The sequence below is a fragment of the Bicyclus anynana genome, chromosome 7, assembly GCF_947172395.1.
Source record: "Bicyclus anynana chromosome 7, ilBicAnyn1.1, whole genome shotgun sequence".
In the NCBI taxonomy this organism is placed as follows: domain Eukaryota; kingdom Metazoa; phylum Arthropoda; class Insecta; order Lepidoptera; family Nymphalidae; genus Bicyclus; species Bicyclus anynana.
Window position 1 is genome coordinate 8,575,718 of NC_069089.1, and position 24,688 is coordinate 8,600,405.

General features: G+C 34.0%; 1 protein-coding gene across 1 annotated transcript in view; it reads right to left on the reverse strand.

The window, feature by feature from the left end:
* Positions 1–24,688, reverse strand: part of LOC112046859 (uncharacterized PE-PGRS family protein PE_PGRS54-like) — a 51,220-nt gene that overhangs the window by 20,286 nt on the left and 6,246 nt on the right. The window contains exons 2-3 of the mRNA XM_052882715.1: positions 1,304–1,478; positions 354–573 (exon numbers count right to left, since the gene is read on the reverse strand). Coding sequence (XP_052738675.1) covers positions 354–573; positions 1,304–1,478 — 395 coding nt within the window. The remainder of the gene's footprint in view (positions 1–353; positions 574–1,303; positions 1,479–24,688) is intronic.

The following is a 24,688-nucleotide window of genomic DNA, read 5'->3' on the forward strand; positions in this document are numbered from 1 at the left end:
ATTTATATCCTCATTTTTAATTTGTTCAGTTCAGTTGTTTTTTATTTTGAACAGTACTCATCAAGAAAGGCTGTAGTATAGCTTAATATAAACAAGTAAAAGTAATTAATGAGTGGCCAGTGATCTACCGGCAGTGGTAGCCGAGGTACATAAAAGGTCGATTTCCTGATCAGTCTCAACTTATTAAATAAATTTCTCTCAATTTACTAAAAGAAATACATGACTGAGGTATACAAAAACTGTTTCTAAATTTAGTATGCGCAAACGGTTTACACAAAATTGAATGTGATCAAGGATAAGTATTAATGGGGACTCTGAAATTACTGAGAATATATTATTAAAATAAGTCTTACTTTTCGTCATATTCATGATTGGGGTCTTCCGGAAACACCTCGACTGGCTTCCCCGGCTCCACGACGCGGTAGCCGTGGCTGTCGGCGACGTAATGTGTGACGCGGAGGTACCGGTCGGGGTCAATGTAGCCGTAGCACCCGTAAGTGACCCCGTCGGGACCTCTGTTCTCGTGGTGGAACTGCCCGTTCGGGCCGACGTCGTAACCAAACCCATACGCATCTGAAGCAAAAAATTTATATTAACACGTAAAACACACCATACTATTTTAAGTGTAAAACAGTTTGGACTGACTGTTGTATATAATTTAAATGACGGTATTTAGACAAAAAATATTTTAACGGAAATTTTGACACATTCTTGTCTATGCCCGACGCCACGCTTAAAAATTACAAGAAGTACAAGATGTCTTTAAATAGTATTACAGGTGGTTAACATCAGTGATATCTACAGGCTAATTCACTAACTTTGACGTAGATAGATATGTAACGAATGTCATCCGGTGCCTACTGACAACCCTTCGTGGATATCATACAGTAGGTAGATGACGTTTCTCAGTTGTTTATGTGTTTATTTTAATAGGTTGATAATAAATACCAAATTAGTGAATAGGCCAGCTGTTAGTGGTCGTTAATGAATTTAACATTACCATCCTAAGCCCGCCAACCCGCATTAGAGCAGCGTGGTGGGTCTAAGCTCCATATCCCTTCACCTATAAGGAGGCATGATGATATTTGTTTGCTATGTATTCAATTATTTAGTGATCATTATCAGCCGATGGACGTCCACTGCAGGACAAAGGCCTCTTGCAAGGACTTCCAAGCACAACGATCTCGAGCCGGCAGCATCCAGCGGCTCCCTGCAACCCACTTGATGTCCTCGCTCTACCCAGTGGGGGGTCGACCAACACTGCGCTCTCTGGTGCGGGGTCGCTATTTCTTTATTTACTCACTGGTATCATAATTGGTCTCGTAGTACTGTTTCTTCTCGCTGTCCTCGATGTCCACTACGATTTCTTTGCCGTTGTCACCATAGTCGCCGTACGCTCTCGCCTCCTGTGCCTCCTTTTGTATCAACTCGCGCGTTGCAGCGGCATCCTCTTTGGCATTTGCTAACACTAACAATGCCTGGAACAAAGAAATATACTCTTACTTTACAATTCATACATTTTTAACAACAGCCGTGTAGTTTCGCCCGTGTAGCTCTCGTTCCTGTCAAAATATATCCAATGACACTTAAAAATACCGTGAATTTCATCTTCAAAATTGGTTAAGTAGATCCAGATAGATCCCTACAACTTTACAAACTTACAAACTAGTGTTAAGTAGTAGATAAAGATTTGAGTTAGAATTACTTTGCTTTTATAAATTATATTCTTTACAAAGTAAATTTTATGCGCCTGGTGTATCTCATAGGTAATCTCTAAATCTAATGAACCGATTTTAATTATTTTTCACCACTAGAAAGCCACGTTATTTGCGAGTATAATAGGCAATATTTTATCCTTGTATTCTCATGGGAACGGGAACTACGCGGGTAGAACCGCGGGGCGTCGGTTAACAGTTTATAAGACAACGAAGTTACCAAGGAAATGGCAGGTACGTATTATTATAGCTTATTCTAATTCCGATGTAATATCTGAAATAATATTATTGCGATGCGTACTCGTACGTACTTCGAACATAATGGTGGTTGTGTAGGCATACATAGGTACGTTTATCAAATAAATTTGATCGTTGAATACAAATGGCCTATTACTGCTTTAGTGCACAGTATTTTTTGGTAATAACATCAAAGCATTCTTGTATAGTTCCCATGGTATTACTTTGTGATTTACATACTGTACTAAAAGAATATATTGGTCTGCAAAAAAGCAATTGTGTTTAACGGCACTATTACAGTTTATAAGTAACAACTTTTTTTTATTATACGCTAGCTTGTGTGTGAAATTCAGTTTTTGTACATTCTATGAACTATATCTAATACGATTGTAATGCAACTTTGGTAAATTGTTTCTCACACATACGGGAAGGTTTATCTACAAAGACTTTTAATAATAGCATTTGGGTCGTTTTGAATCTATCATTTAATATATGCAGGCACAGGTGGTTCTATGTGGATTGGGGATTATGACAGTTTTTTAAATTGTATATAAATTAAGAGTATGCTAATAGTAAAACAATTTTGTAAAAGTAACAGGGTATCTGCCAGCATTACTTTCGGAGCTACAGGGATTTAAATTGTCAGGTTTGCGTCACTGCCACGGATCCCTGAAAAACGCCCCATACATAATGGTACGAATTAATGACGTCGTAGGTAAATAATGATCGTTTAATTTGTATGGGCGTTAAAAACAAAATTACTAATATCTTTGTTATTACGTTTATGTTTATAGTTCATTTATTAAAAAATGTCACATTTAATGTAGACAATCTTTGCTTTTTATGTATAAATTAACTTTGACCTTATTTACCCGAATGTATCATAAAAATCAATATATTCAAACCTAGTCATCATCCCCATTATATCAACTGATTATATATACTTTGATTCGACCAAAATAACATCTAACAAGACATCCTAACAGGCCTAGGTCTTACAGGTCTAACAAAATAAAAATAAGCACAAGGTGCCCAAAAAATAATCAAACCCACCTGTTTCACAAATCTTTGATTGCGTTACCCGTGTTTAACTGCAAATATTTCTTTATAACTTTAAATATTCAAGTAATATACTATTTTGTAGAGCTCATTAACAAGTGCCGTCATAATATTACGAAGGTGTTAGAAGTCGCGATGTACTTGCGTCTTGTATAAATATAGGTATCTAAATGTCATAGACTTAAACTATTTAAAATTAAAATGTGTATTTACTAGTAATGTTCTAAAGATACTAATTATAATTTACTTAGTAATATTACTTAGATTAGTCTGTGAACTTCTGTTTGTTCCTTTGCAGTGGCGTAGCGTGCCTTGGCCCTTTATCAAAATTATTTGGGGGCCCTTGGAGGGTAAAGATTTCTCGCCAAAGAAAAAAAAGGTTCCATAAAATAGGTAAATATGGCAGTGACTTTGTATTGTTTCCAACTTTTGGGCGCATTCTCTCAGACCAATTATAGAAGGACATGTGTCGCACTCAGTCAGTCAGTCAGTCAGTCAGTCACGAACAAAATTGTCTGTCATTTTCTGAGGAAAACGAGCTTAGATTTGGTATATATCTTATACTAAACTAGAAGTTTTTGCCCGTTTTTTACACAATTCAATTACACAAAAAGATATCTTTACAGAGCTCTTTAACCGACGAACACGATTACAACTATTTAACATCGATTCTATAGAGATAGTTTTTATAATCGCATTAGATCGTTGATCATATACTTTGACAGAAAAGTAACGTCTAGCGAGGCAGATCCTATACAATAATTGGTCTGAGGCGCATTCTTAACCCGGGAAAAATAGAGATTGTTTTATTGACTTTTGTCATTTCTAAAATAAAACTCTTTATGCAGTTTTATAGGTTATTTTTGAGGAAGCACCAGATTAAGTGAGATTGTGGATTACACTTTACTAATTTTTGCTTTTACACGCAACCCTGCTTTTACCCTGTAGTCCGAAGGCCCTGTATCATAGATACGGCTGATATGGCGGTAGCTACACCCCTGTTCTTTTGGTAAGAGTTGACTTCTTAGCAAAACCATTAAAAATCTATTTCAATTATCTTTATCACTTGTGATATGCAAGCGCAGCTCCAGCCTTGTGGGCATGAAGGGATTGCTCACAACCCTGATAGTGTTGTGACGTGTATTTTTAAATTCTGAAAAGGTAACCTTCAATAGTTCAGAGTGTAATATTGTGATGTCATACCATTTGCATTTGTAATTTTCATGAGTTGAGCGAACAAACTTTAGGTTTATTGTTCTATTGGTACTTGCACTACTGCTTTGCTCAAGGGTACTGAGATAACTAGATCACACCAACACGTATAAAAGGAAGTACACATTTTTGCACATTTATATAGATATATGTTAATAAATTATAAAAAAGTTCAAGTAACTTTGTATGTAATAAATTATTATTAGACATAGAATGTGTGATGTTATCTGTATTATATGATTTATGGAGGAAATTTCTCGCCTCACATATGTGGGCAAATTAGGTAATTACGCAAATCTAGGCATAAATTTTGCAAGTTCGTAAACATGGCTCCCCGTTGAAAAGTTTGCAGAACGTGTGTGGGCTTCATTAAACTTTAATAAGGAGGAATAATTTCTAACAGATAGGTAATAGGAGTATTATTGCTTTAGTTAATTGGCATTATCTAGCAGGATTTTATCTGCAATTGAAGTTTGAAAATTATCTCAACTAAATCACGATATTTTGAAAAATATTGTAGACTAGTTTTATGTGAGCCGAATATCTATACTAATATTATAAAGCTGAAGAGTTTATTTGTTTGTTCGATTGAACGCGCTAATCTCAGGAACTAACTGGTCCTATTTGAAAAATCATTTCTGTGTTAGATAGCCCATATATCGAGGAAGGCTATATGCTATATATTATCTCGGTATTCCTACGGGAACGGGTACCACACGGGTAAAACCACGCGGCGTCAGCTAGTGGGTTGATAATGATGACAATGAAATTATTTTTTATACAGTATCAATTTTAAAAAGTAAAATTTTAGGCTTAACAAAGCAAATTATCCTTATAAATTGGCAATAATTTTAAATTAAGCTACCGTTAATGCTAGTCGCTGTTTATCGGAACGCCCGAGGGGCTTATAATATCAATCTGACAGCATGCAATACGCGGTCTGTTTTTAGGTAGATACACGAACGCGAATGAGAATCACCTGATGTTTAATCATTATCATCATTTGTGAACATATGCAACGCGCAATTCCACGTATTTTTAATCATCATCATTATCAACCCATACTCGGCTCACTGCTGAGCTCGAGTCTCCTCTCAGAATGAGGGGGTTAGACCAAATAGTCCACCACGCTGGCCCAATGCGGATTGGCAGACCTCACACACGCAGAAAATTGAGAAACCTTTTAGGTATGCAGGTTTCTTCACGATGTTTTTCCTTCATAGTTTTAGACACGTGACATATTTAATTTTTTAAAATGCAATTAACTGAAAAGTTGAAGGTGCATGCCCCGGACCGGATTTGAACCTACACCCTCCGGATTCGGAGGCAGAGGTCATATCCACTGGGCTCTAACGATATTTGTAATGCATAGGTACTATTTAGCAATGATACAACTGATCAAGTGCCAAATTCCTGATCAAGTGAGGAATAGGTCCGCAGAAGAAAATGAATGTCAATGATTTAGAAGAATAAGAAGAAGGAGAATAGTAATAATGCTCGAATACACACATGTATGAAGTGGATAGATAATTTACATACATATTTGAATATGTTAACGATCGATTTCTTCAATTGGACTGTGTAAAAATAGAAAATCTTAAATTCACAACGCTATAATTTAGCACCTACTTCTTAGCGAATTCACGAGTACTTCGGATAAATATGAGGAAACCAGGAAATACTGAGGTATTCTCGAGAAACTGATGGCAAAGTGAAAGGTAAGAGGCCGCTGGTCGCAGCCCGATGCCTTGATCAGATCAAATCCGCACCATACTTGACTCCACGGTCCACAATGCTCTCCGGGCAAAGACAGGGCAAGATGACGTGACGCATTAAAACTCAAAGTCCAGGGTGAAGGTGGTCATGACCCTTATATTTGAGGTACACGACTTAAGGAGGGAGGACCTACTTAAACATTACTCATAGCAGATAGTATAAAAAACAATGTGTTTACGCTTGAAACACTCCGAGCATATCCGTTTACTGTTTACAAAACGCGCGTTCCAATTCTGTTCGCGCGAATTTGACAAAAACGGATTACTTTAGTGAATTTCGGTCAGGTCAATCACGAGGAACGCGTTGCTCCATACAAAGGACCTTTTTTACAAGTCATCCCACGCGCGGTTTATATTTTAGCGATGTCCATGGTGTTCGTGACCGTAACCTCGCTGGCCAGTCAATCCGACTTACGCTAGTTACACACGTCCAAGTATTCCAAAAAGTCTTAATACCTCAATAGCTCAGTGGTAAACGGGCCTGATTACCTAAGGGTCGTTGTTCAATCCCCGCCCGCTGGAAAATTGTTATTATCGTGCCCTAAACTAACATTGAGTTTTCCGACTAGTTGGAGGACAATGGGAATAATAGTCATATTTAAAAGATATGATAAATATTCTTTTAAAAAAATAAATAGAAAAGTAAGCTACTTAAATTTATTACTTACTACAGGTGCAGCATACGTAAAATAGATCCCGTACTTACTTAGTAAGTAAAGGTGCAGCTTACTGTGCTATTTAAAAACAACATCATATGGAGTTTCTCTACAAAATGGTACCGAATACAAGCGTAATAAAGTCTAGTTTGCTACGAATTTTAAGAATGTCGGTGCAGGATTTTTTCTTGGTGTAGTATAATATCGAAACCTACCCACAACGACATTTGAATATTTTCACTGCCCACATCCCTAAGAGCGCTGCAGACTGGACGGTAGCTTGACCGTGTGTGACTGGCATTACGCACGTACAAGACAACGATCAACAAAAATAGTTTTTGATCCTCAAAGGAAGCGTGTAAGGACTTCAAAAATGGTCTTTGCAATTTTAAGAAGCAACATTCTAGACCAGTTTTTAAATCTATTTTATCAATCGATTCTGGACAATATTTCTTTAAGTTTTTCGATAAGACCTGAAAATGATATATTTATGTTTTTAAATATAATATTGTGATAATTTTCAAATTATCAAAAACGTCATACTTCATGCGGAATTATTCTTCACATAAAAAATGGTCTTTGCAATTTTAAGAAGCAACATTTTAGACCAGTTTCTAAATCTATTTTATCAGTCGATTCTGGACAATATTTCTTTAAGCTTTTCGATAAGGCTTGAGTATAATATATTTGACTTTGTAAATATATTATGATGACAAAACAAATTACCAAAAACGTCATACTATATACATGCGGACTTATTCCTAGAATTCTCTGTAGGAGTTTCAGAATTGTCACGTAAAAAAAATAAAAATGGCCATGGGCAAACATTATGTCTGCAGTCGCTAAACATTTACACATTTTTAGACCATCTGGACTTTAACTTGCGTACACTTATTATAAAGTCTTGAAACGTTTAATTTGCACAATATTTGTTGTTAAGTGACACAATAATACACTTGGCAGGACAAACTGTGCGTTTGGCAACATTGCGATGTTAAGGCGAAGTTCAACAAGAGCTTACATTTATTTTGGACCCCAATTTTTTGCACCTTGATGTCTGATTGTGAAACTAATTAAAATATGGGACAATAGCTCCTGTACGATGCGATGTAGTTTACACTTGGAGCAAGGTCCAAGTGTAAACTAGTAGGTATATTATTATAAACTAATTTAAATATTATTTCATAATTATTTTGTTAATACAACATATTAATTTATATTCACAATAATGTTTTCATTGTGCCTAGTCTAAACAATTTAATTAAAAAAAAAGTGTTACAATAATTTTCTCTTAATATTTGTAAGAAAAAAAATTAATTATTCTAAAGTTTTGTTTGTCGTAAGAATAATAAAATTTGTTTCGTTGAATAAAGTGGCTTAGAATAAACAGTCTGGGATCATTCATCTTAAGACCTTTGGTAACTTTGAGTTTGTTTTACGGTTATCACGATTAGTGATTTCGAAATGTTAATAGTGCCTTCTAGACACCCGTTAGAATTGTTTATTTTTGATTTTAATGCTTTTTGTATTAGGTATAATAAGTAATCGGACAAGTACGAGTTAGACACGTCGTCGGGTTCCGTAAAAATTTATAGGTAGTTATATGATTAGGTACCTCGTACGTCCATTAATAAAGATCTCATTTCATTAGTTAAAGTTTTTAGTTAAGATTAATTAGTAAAATATTTAGTTTTAGATTTGTTTTTATGCTTATCTATGCTACTGGACGGTGCTACTTGTCAAATTTCAAAGTTCTAGGTTTCTTTCTCTACATTTTGATTACCTAAGTACCGTGCCCTAGATATAAGGGTATTGATTTTTTTACGAGGAGCCCTAAAATAAAAACCTAAAGTAAGAAGAAAGTCTAAAATATTCCTTTTTTTTAGAACAAACAAATTACTAACGAATAACGAATACCTAAGAATTTCATTAAAATTTTAATATTCTATCAACATAGGTATAATATTAAAGATCCGGTTGAATAAATAGTCATCACTACACCGATGTTAACATATTGTACCATCACTTTATGACTATGCTGTCATTTATATTTATATGCGGCGCCTATAAACGACGATATAATGTCTTAACAGAGCCTGTACAGCCACACCTATGCAATTTTATTAAAACCTGAAAGGTTGACAGCTCATGCTCTCACATTCAGAGTAAGAATCCTATAGCTCATGCCTTACCTTTAGAGTAAGAATCTTACTCTAAGCTGAGTAAGAATCTTACTCTAAGCTCTCATAGCTACGGCAGGTAACTATGGAGTTTAAGGTCTTGATCACTGTTTCAACTTATAAAAGGTGTGGCAACTACAGACACACAACATGCAACATAAGAGTGTTGCAAGGTCTATCATATGCTACTTGTTTCATTGCTTATAGTAGAGGAGCTGGCGTGGAGATTTTTGGAGTTACTCGAGCGCGGCAGATGAACATAAGGAACTACGTTACTTTAATTATAGCAATATATTACACCTTGCGCATTGTTAAGTACCTCCACCAAGTATGAGCCCTTAATATCGGTGGGTACATTTAGGGCAACAAAATCAAAAATTAACTTCAGAAATACTCAACCGGCACATCAGATTAAGATAAGGTAGGTTAGCTATTTATTTAATTTGAAGAATCCAAATCCAGAAGTCCCCCAAATGGCTAATATTGACATCTTTCAATTTCATCTAACAATTCTTCGAAGTAATAAAAATCATCAAAAATCATAATCAAAATTCTTTAATTTCAATTAGGCTTAGTTTACAAGCACTTTTGAAAGGTCAGATAAATATCAAAATTTAATTTAATCTAATTGTGGTAGTAATAGACGAAAACTTAAAATTAAAGTTACGAGGGTTCCAAACGCGCCTTGGTCCGAGAAGAGCCCACAACAAACTCAACTAAGCACACAGTCGTATAATACAGTTTAACACCAAGCTTTTTTATCATTTATATACTCACTAACACTATAATAAGACTTTACTAAAAGCTTGCGTTTAATAAACACTTTGAACTTTTTGAGAGAATCTATTATGATATTATTAACCTGCAGTTCTTTTCCCCACCGCTGAAAGCGAAAAAGTATATAACCATTTACTCTTCCTATCATCAAATTCTAAAACTAGTCGGTCCCTATGACGCTTCTCGGGCTCCCCTACCATACCACCATTACCATAAATCAACCACTGTCCATTCCATGCAGTACAGAGCCATATAAATCATCTAGACAATTTCTTCAATTAAATTCGAGTAGGTATAGTGAGATAGCGTAAAATTGTTAATTTATGATTGAAAGATGAATTGAATGAAAAAATAAATTCACTTTTTTCATAAAATATATTATAGTCCTGAGATCACGGCACTATTATTGTAGGTACCTACCTACCTATGCAATAAAGGTATACTCAGAATAGCCACTTTACAATAAAACCTTATAAAATTTTGTGTAGGGGTATCGAATACCTATTTCAAATGATTTTCCAAGGCTTCAGTACTGTCTAGAGACCTCAATTAGTAATACCCTTGTGAATGGCAATTTAACAGTTACCTATTCTTCTCTGTCTAACCTCTTAGCTTTACTCTCTCAATAGCGTTCGTCAAGTTCTAAGGTAATTAAAGCTATGCTTTTCAAAGTACAGACGTTTTACGAGAAAATCTATTTGAAATAGTCTCGAGCAATGTTTCGTTTTTATTTACAAAAAACTTCTTAAATAATGTTTTCATTATAAGTAATTAAGACATTTTACGAGAGGCTTATATGGATAAAATTGGTTTAAATGTTTGGAGTAAGGAAAGAAGATAGTTGGCTCTTCCGCTGAGTTTGTTTTAAATTGTCAGGTATAAAAACTAATAAATGATCTAAAATTATCTTTACGATTGGACTTGGTTAAAAAACATATTATTATACTTAAAATAATTTTATTCTCTGAGTAAGTTACAAAGTTCGGAATTTTAAATGTGCCAATAAATTCTGATTTCAGTAATAGTTGGCAATAAAATGGCCATGATATATTACAAACAATTAGCTATGTAAATTTTATTGGATACACATCATCTAAATAGAGAATAAAATAAGAGAAAAAGGCTTTGTATCAATAAAAAAGTTATTAGTAGATATGAGTTGGTTGAAATCGTGTAGAAATTGAACCCTTGTATATATTGTTCCCTTTTTCTGCTTAAAACTTTAGGAAAAAGTAACTGGATTATTTGTTGTTAGAAATATAACACACATATTTATATTTTACAAGTTTTCATTGTTATCATCACCATGTTTTTCCTTCATTGTTTGCGGCACGTGATATTTAATTTCTTAAAATTCACATAACTGAGATTTTGGACTTGCATGCCGCAGACGTGATTTGAACTGATACTCTCTGAATCGAAGACAGAGGTCATATCCACTGGACTATCATGGCATTGGTGTACAAATAGCTGCTGTTAACACTAACTTTGTAATGTTTTTTTTTCCTTTAATTGTTAGAGCTTGGTGAATTAGCACAAATTACGAGTAATGTTAGTAAATATCATGTGATAAAATAGACAGCTAAAGTAGAACAATAATTAAGTTGTAATTATTCAAATGCTTTAGTTTAGAGCTATGAGGTTGATAAAAAAAACATTTTATGTTATATACAGCACGTGTGGATTAACTTGACACCTTCACGCGCTTTATTTGGTAGAGTTTGGTAGCCAGGTGTCAAATTAATGCGCACGAGTTATAGGTATATGGCTATACCATAAAAAACGCTAAAGCTAACGCTTAGTAGTAGGCTATACAGTATTATTACAATTAAGTTTGATTTCGGGGTAAAACACAATTACTTTAATAAAAACAACAATCAGAATGAAGAAGGCATTTAGAATGGTAGTAATAATCAAGGTTGTTATGTACATTTATGCGTTGTAAATAAACGATTATCAAATAGTAATACTAAGTTCAGTTCCGCGAAAAATATTTATAGAACCTTCAACATATTATAGCTTATTTCGTCATCAATTCTTTAGTGTTAGTCCTTTTAGTTAGAGGGTGATAAAAATGGCATTTTAACACCAAGTAGTTAAAACAGAAGCATTATTACAATCTTTTATTTGACTTGCTGTGTTGGTATGTGTTGTTCTAATGTTGGAAGCTATAAATACATTACTTAATATTTATTCAATTGAACTCATAATTAGTATCTCCTAAACTAACTACGGTTTCATTGTACTGCCAAAAAGCTGTTCTGATAATGGAGCTTGATTTGAAAATACTCTGGTGCTTTATGTTAGAGCATTTATATTATGAAAAATGTTAGTGTATTAAATCTATTTTATTTTTTAAATATTAATTTGTTTTAAGATAGAGATCTACGAGGACACTTTAAGAAATTAATTTTGTATTCGCACGATGCGTTTGATTACATTCTGTAGGCTGTAGCTTACTGCTCATTTGATAGGATGATTTTATTGAGCAACTCATACGCAGTGACATCAGCTTAAAAATATTATATCAATTATTATTATCATTATGTTCATTGGAGCTTTAACAGACATTCAATTTTCGAACGTAATACCGGAGGTCTGCGTGGAATGGGATGAAATTGACGTATTCAATAGACAATATGTATGATATCTATACTTATAATAAATCTGTAGAGAGGTCAATTCTGTACATGAAATATATTTTCAAAATAACTATCAGGAGGTGATTAGTGGTCGATAGTGATGCCAAAAATGCAATCAGTAAAATTTTTGTCTGTCTGTCTGTATGTTCTTTATAGAAACAGGTAGGGGTAGGGTAGTAGTAGGGCTTCACGCAGACGAAGTCGCGGGCGTCCGCTAGTAAGTAAATATAATATAAAGATCAAATTATTAATTTTACGAACAAAGTATCTTGAACTTTTGACCACCATTTTGCATTGCTTTTGTACACTGTACCACAGTTTTATTACCATTCAAGGCAGCACGTAACATGTCATTTTCAACAAGTTATTTGTCATAAAAAGCTTTTTGAAGCTTAAAACATTCTCGTGGTGACAATGGCTATATCATCTTTCAAGATAACAATCTTTAGTGCAATAAACGGACTGGTGTTAGCAACTTTACATTTTGCACAAACTTCTTTACGTATTTTTTGCTGTGGTAAAAATAAACCCTTTGTTTTAATGTACTGTATGTGAATAAACAATATCTTACATAGTCATCAAGTGTTATTTTTATCGCACTTGTTTTCCCCAGGCGTATAAATAGACCTATAAATACACTTTTATATTATTTTGTGTAGTTTAGTTCTGGAATGTTATTATTTTCTGTAGAGAATCACGAAATCACACCTAAAGGAAGAGTGGAGGAAAATTTGTCAATAAAGCTTACAGAGTTGTAAAGTTTTCTTGCTATGTGAAAGTCCGAATAACAAACATGTTATAAATAATTATAATAGCAAAAATAATAATATCCTAAGATATCAATATTTCTAAATCCTGTGAGCCTATTATTGATTACGTTTAATGATATGAAGTTTGTTGATTTCAATAGAATGCCTTATCGAAATCGGAACTCGAAAAGGTATGAATAAGTACATCTTCCTCCAAATAAATACTACCTAGTTGCCGCGACAGACTTCGTTTTGTCAAATCTACAGGAAATAAATATATTTCCATTACTATTTTCATCACGTTTTTTTTCTCCCTAAGAACTTCTTTTTTGAAAAAGAAGGTATCAAAAATTCCAAATTGGTCTAATCTTTTTCAAGTTTTGGTCTTAAAACACGGATCAATTATGAAAAGCGCAGTTGGATGATTTACTATCTAAAACTATTGCATGGGTTTTATAGAAACTTATACTACTAGCAGAAGCTGTGCAGTTTCACCCACGTGGCTCCCATTTCTGTAGGAATACGGGGATAGAATATAGCTTATAGCACTTGGGGATAGCGTAGCTTTTTTTTTTTATTCTTTACAAGTTAGCCCTTGACTGCAATCTCACCTGATGGTAAGTGATGATGCAATTTAAGATGGAAACGGGCTAACTTGTTAGGAGGAGGATGAAAATCCACACCCCTTTCGGTTTCTACACGGCATCGTACCGGAACGCTAAATCGCTTGGCGGTACGTCTTTGCCGGTAGGGTGGTAACTAGCCACGGCCGAAGCCTCCCACCAGCCAGACCTGAACCAATTAAGAAAATCTCAAACTGCCAACCCAGGACCTCCGTTTCGTAAATCCACCGTGCCACGGACGCCGGTTTAGTAGTTCCAGAGCCGATTCAAAACATACAAACAAACAATCAAATCTTTCCTCTTTATAATATCAGTATCTTTACTAATATTATAAAGAACTACTTATAAAAAGTGACCAACCTTAAACACAATATTAATTCAGATGTTTAAGCCTAAAGCACGAAGATTAAAAATTTCATCATTTGTGTTCAACTTGACGTTAGAACAAGAATTATTGTGTGTGTCAAGGTGCTAGTTACGGTAGGTGACGGCAGCGCCTTATGTCATATACTCTCCTATGTTTGGACGGCAATTTAGACGCTAAGAGCCTATTCAAACTGACCAAGGTCGCGTGCATCCGGAATTCTTGTAAACGATGACTTGCACAGTGAAAGTGATATTTGATCACTTTATCGATATCACTATCGGGTTCGTTCACGCGATTTATTTTGCTATTCACTCTCATCTATCCACAAAGGCCAGATACAAACCAGAACCAGATAAAAATCTACACAAACTAAGTAATAACTTTTAGATTTTAACTTATTATTTACTTAAAAATTTATAATTGTCATCAACTGGTTGAATATTGGTTATCGTTTTTTCGTATATCGGAGTGTTCTGTTGCAATATTCTGTAATGATCTCTTTTTAACTCGTCAGAGTGAGTTTTTAATTCTCTAACTCTCTCTGTCTATCACAATACTATAGGTAGACGCAAATAGAGATGCATTTAAGGGTAACAATGTCGAGTTGTAAAAATAATATTATAGAATAGCATAACTATTCTTATGTGAAATACCTGCGACTTCGCGAAAAATATTTTTTAACAAATCCCGCGGGTACCATGGAGTTAACCAGGATTGTTGAAAAGTTGTTTATCCAAAGCTATTAAGTAAATTTTCCATGAAGTAGTAAGAAACTAACATACATCCATTTATACAAATTTTCGCGGTGATAATATTAGGAGTATGAGAGACGTAATCAGAAGTGGGATGATAATTGATATCAAGAAAATAATTTTGATAAAAAAGAGGTTTAATTGAATGAAGATAAGTACATATATTCAGCAACTCCAATAAATATAGAAAAAAAAATTTAGCCGTTTGTTTTATGACTTAAATAATATTTTCATATTAATAGTAGATAATGAACCTAGACATACACTTGACATTTATTATTTCGTAGAGATATGGTAGAGGCGCGCCAAAAGGACAAAGCGAAGAGTAGAGGCTATTTCGACATTCGTTATTGAATTTTTGTTGCTTAAACACAGTTTAAACTTTGACTCTATGATTTAATCAGCGGTACGTGAAGTGGCATTATCACTTTGGACGTCATTACTTTTAAAGTACCTGCTTATTGATGTTGTGATTAACAAATCGTTGAGATTAATTAAATTATATCCAATTAATTCTGTTAACAGGGCAGTATTAATGATTTTGTTTCGTTGATGTTGTTGATTTTATGTAACTTACAGCTTCGTAGTATTTTTCAAAATTAATTGCAATCGGGTCACTTGAAATCTAATTAAATATTTATTCTGTTTGAGACAGTTTGCAATTAACCAAATTCATATCATTGATTGGGTATATTTTTAATTTATAGATCAGTTTTAAACAAACTTTTCTTATCTTTTATTTAGAATATTTCATCAATTAGATACCTGTTCATCATTAAAATATCCTTGCATACTACATATTTACTCATAACAATGTATATTGTACACTAGATTTACCGCTAACTGCCCAATTCATTATAAATATTTTTTTGTTTGTTTATCTTTATATTCATTCATTGTCTAGGCGCACTTTATTTGGAGGTCAATCATATTAGTATGTCTATTGCGTAACGTCTATAATAGGTATTTGAATATTTAAGATTCACGTTACGATACAAATTATATCATACAAAATATTATAAATTCAAACGTATAGTCATAAATCAAATCTTTATCTTTAATCAAACTATTCTTTATTCTGGCTTAAATTTTTTGTAGTTGTGTTCAAACTTCCTGGAATAAAAATCGAATGAAGTATGTAGTCATCTTCAAACTCAGAAATTGCTTTAAATTCATTAAATTCATTAAAGCTATCCAGAAAATCAGAACAAAGTGTTCTGGTTTCTGACTTATATTTTTTGGAGTGGTGTTCCTCCTTCCTGAAATGAAAATCAAATGAAGTATGTCGTCCCTGAAACCCTCTTCTATCCCAGAAATTGCGTTAAATTACACGTTTGTCAGTAAATTAAATTCCTGCGCACCTGTTGTATAGGCAGTATTTGTAATGAAATAGCATCTGTTGAGACATCCTCAACATTTCGAGGTTGACTAGACTATTGTAGAAAACACTTGACATGTTATTTCCACACTAATCGCAGTAAAAGGTAGACGTACAAACACATCATTTGCTCACTTTATAGTAGACGCATTAGCAATTATGTGTTTGTAAAATATTGTTCGATATTGTGTAAAAAGGAATTCAATTGAATTACGTAGATTTGTTACTATAAAAGTTTTTAATGGTATTTCGATGGATTTGTTTCTCAATCAAGCTTTAAATAATTGGCAACGAAAGACATTTATTCGTTGATAATATCTAAATATCACGTTAAGCTTTCTTTGCTAATAGGTATGCTAACATTGGGATTACGTCTATAGATTAATTTTTAACTGAAGATATTCAAACCCTTCTCATAATATAAAATATTCCTCTACATTCTACAGCATAAATACATATAATGCAATAGCATAGGTATGCGATATTTTCCTACTTATTTGATGCTGTTAGTGTTTATGACGAGATGTTATATTTCTCAATATTAGATACTTTTTTGTCCTTGTTTAGTGGTTAGGATTTATTATATAATAGATAAACAAACGAAATTTCATAACTGCCGTGAGAATTGGACAGATTGCTTAAGTCGAAGATCACGAAAGATTTATACGAAATCGATAGAACTAGAAAGGACACCGATCAAATGGAAACAGATAACGTTGTATCAGTTTTATGTAATTTTTCTATTCTTTAGCGAAATATATCGGGTCAGGCATCGTTGTTACTCTACGAACGAAACTTTCAAAGATGTTGTGATTGCAAGAACAAATAAACCTTAATAACAAGTAATTATATGATTTGAATGGCTATTAGTATAAGTCAGCTGCTGCTTAAGTATTATTCTTGTATTCCTTCTCAATAAAACAAAAAGTACCTAATTTTTATTGAGTTGCTCTCAAGAGTAAAAAGTACAATTCTAAAACTATGCAGAGAATAAAGTTCTAATTCGTAGTTCTTCAAAACGTTAGTTGAACCCTTTTCTTTAGTCATTTCATTGAATTTCTATCAAACAACCGTTCAAATCGGCTAAGTTCAAGAAAGAAATCGGACTATCAGAAAAGCTTACGGAGTATCTTAGGATCTTGCTCCGTAGTCCAATGTTTAAACTTGGTGTATATAGTACGTAAAATAAATATGTAAATTTTTGCTTTAATTTATCCCTGGTATATTTTATAGTAAACATAAATTAAATTAAGTTTCCCAACAACTAGTTTATGAATAATTTTAATCTAACCATTTCTGGTGCCCGAAAAGTTGTTTGATCATGCAAATATTTTAGTTTCAGTTTGATTTGTTTAGATTTTGATTCTTAGTTTAACATTGCCTATACCTAATATGTGTACTTCTGTAATAAGATACTGATTACATAATATCTTTGGAAAAACAACATACTGCAAAGAAAAATAATCTATACTTATTTGAGTGTTTTAATCTAATGAGAAAGACTTTAGGCTTTTTGAGCAAAAATTTTACGCTAGTAGCTAGTTTAGGAATAATTGTGAGATTTATAAGTAACTGCACTATCCTATTATCGCTTAATGAAATCGTGATTAAATATTATTTGTTGTTGTTTAAACTTATCCCAAAACATTTTCCAATCGTGTTTACGCCAGTACTACATTCTGTTTGCTACTTTGGTAATGATTACTTTAGTAATCTATACAAATATTATAAAGAGATAAAGTTTAAGATCAGTAGCCGCAAAATTTAACTACAAACTTTGTTCCTTTTTTGTCTATTTCTCTTGAAATACGTCGTTTGGTTGCACGTTCTGCCCTTTGAATGGATGAACAGTCCCAAAGACTGTGTCAGGAGTGATTAACAACAATAGCCCAACGTGCAGGGATCGAACCCCATGACTCTAGGTCAGGAACTACGCGGGTGAAACCGTAGGTGTTCGCTAGTAATTAATATTTGAAAGGCCCTAGCAGTTACTTCCTGACGTCATCGCTGAAATATTAACTGTCAGTCTGTCAAAGGTGAGCTAGTCGCATCCTCAACCTTTAGAGTAATCTAATAACATCTAAGTATGCCGTTACCTACCTATGCTTCGTCTCATTCACCTCATACAACCGGATCGATCGGTTCGTATCGACTGTGTATAAGAATAGAGATGATTCACGTCCAAAGCGTGCTTTGATATCAATGTGATTTTATCATTATTAATTTAATTGTTTTCCATTATTTTTTTTATCGTCGACAGAATAAATCTTAATATTTAATCAAAAATAGATCAGGATATCAATTATAACAAAATTATTTTGGACAATTAAATATGAGCTCTAATAATGATTGGACTACTCATTATCAGTATGATACTCTGTGACTATTAATAACTATGATTTCTAATAATAAATAATTGGATACACTTAGTGAAAGACTGCGTTTCTTCATAGTCTTCAAATAAATTAACTTGTGCTACGTCTCTGTTCTATTACTCGTCTATGGTCTAGAAGACAGGTTTCCTTTTAAAGATTCTTCATCTGTGGTATACTGCAGTGTAGATATCGAGTTTGTGAGATTGTAGTGGGGAATCTCGGGATCTACTACACCGATTTTGAAAACTTTAATACCAACAGATAGCTACATCTTCACCAAATAACATAGGCTATATTTTATCTCCATATTCCCACGGTAACGGGAAGTATAAGGGTGAAATCGCGAGGTGTCTGCTACTATTTAATAAAATGAGTAAGTTTATTAAATAGTAGCAGACACCTTTATCATAATACTCCTCCCTTTTTCTTATCTACAAATTTAACAAAAACAAAGGTTTTCCTATCCTAAACTAGAACATTAGATGAGTATGGAGCAATACTCTTCAATTAACCTTAAATCTTACAAAAGTTAATAAGCCATTGTTTATGTATGCTATGAGAAGCAATTTCATAACAATATCCGCATAATATTAAACTTAAGCAATTACAGCAAAATTTACCAATGCAGGGGAAAAAATACATATTTTATGTGTCTTCGAAAGTCGGTTAGGTAAGACCAATTCATGACGATGCCCATATTAATAATGTTTACTATTGTTATGTAGTAAATGAGTCCATGTTGAACTGTAAAGCTTATCGGCATCTTAATTGTGGTGTTATTACCCGGTGTGGCCATTGTCAAGATCAGTTATGGAAGAATTGACTTTGTTCCGCCCACAGAAACTGCTTCTTTAGTTGTAATGATTGACAGCACAATGGTAAAACTTAGCTTGTAAAGGCTCGATTGTCGCGTCCACTCGGACAAACCAGACGGTGTCAATGTCCTGTTATTTCATCTTCCTTGCATCATTGAAACTCATAACAGGTTGAATTATTAATATTGGGTCGGCAAGAAAAATTACGTTGCTTAATGCTTTTTTCATTGATATGACATTGCATTGATGTAATAATTTTCATCATCATGATGTTTAATGCGGCCGGGTACAGCATAAAGAGCAATTAATCAACAAGAGTCATCATAATCAACAAGTGTCTCTATTTAAAAACCGCTATAACGTTCTTGGCATAATAATCTATATGACAAGTCAATGAAAATATCGTGCTGCACTACGAACTACGGGAAACAGTTTTAGAATTGAAACTATCGTAAGTGGTTTCTATTATACAATTATACTGAAAAAGAAAATGGCTGCCATTTTCAGCTTCGATTTTCGTCTCTTAGACTTGAGTTTTTAAGTTAATAATGTCGGAGTTTTGAACCTATGGCTTCCAATCGTGAGCTTCTCTATGAAATTTTCTTATATATATTTCCTATTTCAGTATAAAATCAGTGTTACCAACTAGTGTCTATTGTCAACTGTGTAATAAATACGCAGTGTGTTATATACATTTCTTTTTATGCAAACGCACTTTCCAGGTGTTATCGAACTTAAGATGCAATGCAGATGTACGAGTAGGTATTTACTGTCGTCTACGTACCAACAAGATCAAGAATACATGCCATTTATATTGCCTTTTTGTTCGGATTTCTATGGCTTCGAGTATGCGCTATACACGCTATATCTTACTAAAGCTTTAACTTGTGCATTTTTTATGTTCTGTGCTCTTAATTCTCCCAGTTAGCAAGTTATACCTATTAAGAAACCAAATCTAACAATTAGATTTATAATGCAAAGTTAAAGCCTGTTAGTCCAATAATTTTAGTTAGTCCAGTTTACTTACATATCGTAAAACTATATGTAGTTTCCAGTTCTGAATATAAGCATCTAGAATAAAGTATTTTAGAGCACAAAGCCTGCGTACAACGCTCTACGCGCACTCATGCGGATTACCGGGATTCACCCTGATCAGGATAAAAGTGAATATTTGATTTGTTTTATTATTCTCCATGAAAAACTGTAGCACTTCCATTGAGTGAAGCGGAAATTAAGGGCTATAGAATCGACTACCCAGGAAGCACTTTGGTTGAAACTGCTAGCAGACGGGTTTCACCAAAAACCGACAAAAAGAAGGTGTAAATAAAGATATCTTTTTTTTCTTTTATATGAAGCACAGCACTTAAACCGGATGTTTTACTTTTACATCGGAGCATTTTCAAATGTGGGCTCCATAATATGTAGTTGAATATTTAAAAACGGAATAAAAACTACATATTACACACCAACTACTTGTTTCTACTAAGAATTGTTTTTAAAGTTTCGCAAAACCGTATTATTATAAGGAATCGAATAAGTTACCTCATAATATGCACCTAGTTTGAACTCACAAGATGAACGAAGTACATAGTTACTAAAGCTTTTTACGTGTTTATGTCCAAGTCGTTAAAAAAGGAAGTAACTCAGAGATGGAACGAAGATATCAATTATAATTATATAGACCGTAATAATAAAATAATTAGTCTATCTAATTATTTTAATATTATTGTAGACAGACAGTCAGATAGATAGATAGATAGATAAATAGATAGATGTAGCATACCCTAGTGATATTATCAGCGCACTTCAAGTATTATGTATATTGAGACTTTGATCACGACATGCTAGTAAATAGTTATCTTAGTTACTATTTAGCAACAACCTAAGTAGTAATGAGTCACAACAAACAGTTTTACAGATGAGTACGGTATAAACTTATGGTAATTCTCAAAAGAATTACGTAGACTAGACTAGGCAATCTGTTAGCGGATGTCTATTACGAGTACATATTAATAGAAACAACATTATACCTCATCATTATCTATTAACTATTTTAACGACCCACTATATGGTCAGGTCTCATATTGAAATAGAAGAAGGATATGAAGCTTAAACCTATATTCTGCTCCTATACGGGGGTGATAATGATATTGACTATTTAACGATCACTATCAGATGTTAATGGTAATGAACATGATCAAGGCTCTCCGAGATACAGGTGTGTAATACCACCAACTTTCGAACTCCAGAGTGATACTGTAAGGAAAACTTTTTTAGAAGGAAAGATGAGCTCCGTATTTCATTGCCGGACCCTGGACTACGCAGGAGACCAAGATCTCGCTATCCGAAGCTACATAGACTGATCACTGGAGCTATGAGAATTTGAGATTATCATTATACCTACGAGTAAGAGTATCTACAACTAGCTGACGCCGCGCGGTTACGCCCGCATGGTTCCCATTCCCGTAGGAATATGGGGATAACATATAGCCTATAGCCTTTCTCGATAAATGACCTATCTATATCTAACACTGAAAGATTTTTTCTAATCGGACCAGTAGTTGCTAAGATTAGCGCGTTCAATCAAACAAACAAAGTCTTCACCTTTATAATATTAGTATACATATCGTATAACATACATAATGGGACTATTATTTTTGTAATGTAAGCTTGTGAGTGATATGTTAGGTACTGGCTCGCCAAACCGTTGTTCAGTATTGTCTCCGAGTCATTGATACCTTTTTTTAGGTAACCTTTTACACTGCTATGTATTTTTTGTCCTTGTAGAGACAACAACAACGAGTATGTTCTTTAAGACGCCTGTGACCGCGCGTTTTTATTCATACCTACTGAAAAGAGAATCGGTTCTGTGTTTAGTGTGTCCTAGGCCCTAGCATAGTGTTCTTACGAGTAAACGCCACAGTATTGGCAAATTCGTTCACTTACTACAATTGTTTAGAATTTAACACAAAATTACTGAGTATTCAAACAAAAAATAATTTTCAAAATTAGCTTAAATAATGAAGATGTTAATGTAACAAACATAAAAAAGTCGGTTAAATAGCTCGCGTAAATAAATTATCTATTACATTCCACTAATTAATTAGACTAATTGCTAGATTTGGTTTTCCAACTCCCACTTAACGGTGAGAGTTACCTAAGCCACGATCAGTATTATATTAAGTCCTAGTAAAAACCTTCATTAAGAACATTTGATAATTTTTCTATTTTTTATGGTTGAGCAAAAACAGCCAAGAGTTTTTCATCATCATCATCATCATTATCAACAAATATTCGGCTCACTGCTGAGCTCGAGTCTTCTCTCAGAATGAGAGTTAGGCCTATAGTTCACCACGCTGGCCCAATGCGGATTGGCGGACTTCACACACGCAGAGATTTAAGAAAATTCTCTTTTATGCAGGTTTCCTCACGATGTTATTCCTTCACCGTTTGAGACACGTGATATTTTATTTCTTATAATGCACACAACTGAAAAGTTAGAGGTGCATACTCCGGACCGGATTCAAACCCATACCCTCTGGAATCGGAGGCAGAGGTCAAGGTATGCTCATGGTAAATTAAAAGAGTTTTTACTTTTTTTATTTACCATGAGTATTTTTCAAGTTATAAGTTATAAAAGATTATGGGAATATTTTTTATAGTCCAATCACGAAACATCGTGTTAATAAAAATCTCTTTATATTCTAACGTTTAAGATTTTCTTTGTTTACATTTTGTTTGGATATTTAGAATAATCGATTCCATAACTTTATGTGATATTGATAAGCAAATGTAACTTTTATTGAAATCAGCACCTTAAAAAGCGAAGGATATTATGATTTCGTCTTAAGTGATCTGATCCAATTTAAATAATTCGGAAGTTATTTATAACGGACAAAATAAATTTGCCATTTAGAGGTTGTTCAACTTTAGATAGGTTGTAAATTACGCAATAAATAACTTAAAGAAATTTAAGAAGTTAATTAAACATTTATTTACATAGATTTTGCATTTTAAATGTATTTTTAGACCCTGTGATGGCCGTACTAGGCATTGGCATTTTATAAAAGTTCAGCCCCCGTAGCCAAGTGGCACTTCGATTCTTTTTCTACGATCGCTAACGCTTCGAAAACTAGAAAAATGTATTGGAATGACAGATCTTGATCACGTGACCTGTCGATAGCAACTGTCATTCCCATACATCTTTTTAGTTTTCGAAGCATTAGCGATCGTAGAAAGAGAATCGACGTGCCAATTGGCTAGGGGGGCAGTTCTACTAATTGTTGGTGGAAATAGAATAAATGTAGTCGTCACACAATGCAACAAATTCATTGATAGGTTAGCTATTATAATTAGTTAATAAGGTTCTTTAAGTGTAATGATAATATATACCTACAGTATGTTTAACATGTTTTATATTTGAAGAGATTAAGTGTCTCAAACGGTGAAAGAAAGCATCGTGAGGAAACCTGCACACCAGAGAATTTCTTAATTATCTGCGTGTGTAAAGTCTGCCAATACGCATTGGGCCAGCGTGGTGGACTATTGGCCTAACCCCTCTCATTCTGAGAGGAGACTCGAGCTCAGCAGAGAGCCGTATATGGGTTGATAACAACAAGATATTGGCACATTAGAAATCCTACATTATTGAGAACAAAAAAGGCTATACCTACTTAAAAACATTAGAATAAATTGAGTTCATAAATACATCGGTAACAATCACTTTGTTGTGCATTTATTATCTTTTATTATTATTACTTATTTATATTTTCGAACAGTGCGTGTTGCCAGTGATGACTTACGGATCCGAGACTAGGTCGCTAACTATGAGCCTAATAAGAAGGCTAAGTCACTCAGCGGGCGATGGAGCGAGCTATGCTTGGGGTTTCTCTGCGTGATCGCAGAAAGTCACTGAATTAGCTCAGCGAGTCGCGAAGCTGAAGTGGCAGTGGGCAGGCCACATAGTTCGAAGAGCCGATGGACGTTGGGGTCGCAAAGTGCTGGAATGGCGACCCCGCACCGGAAAGCGCAGTGTTGGTCGACCCCCCACTAGGTGGACCGAAGAAATCAAGCGGGTTGCAGGGAGCCGCTGGATGCTGGCGGCTCGAGACCGTTTTGTTTGGAAGTCCATGCAAGAGGCCTATGTCCAGCAGTGGACGTTCATCGGCTGACAATGATGATGATGATGATGATGATGATGATGATGATGATTAGTATATTTTATTTTTATATTTATATAATTTCAGGCTACTTACAAGTTTAGTTTATCAATATACCAAATGTACAATTCCATCAAAAACACACGTTATTTTATATCTTAAACATTAAATTATATTTATGTATTTGTAAATAATTATGTACCCATTCAAACATGTA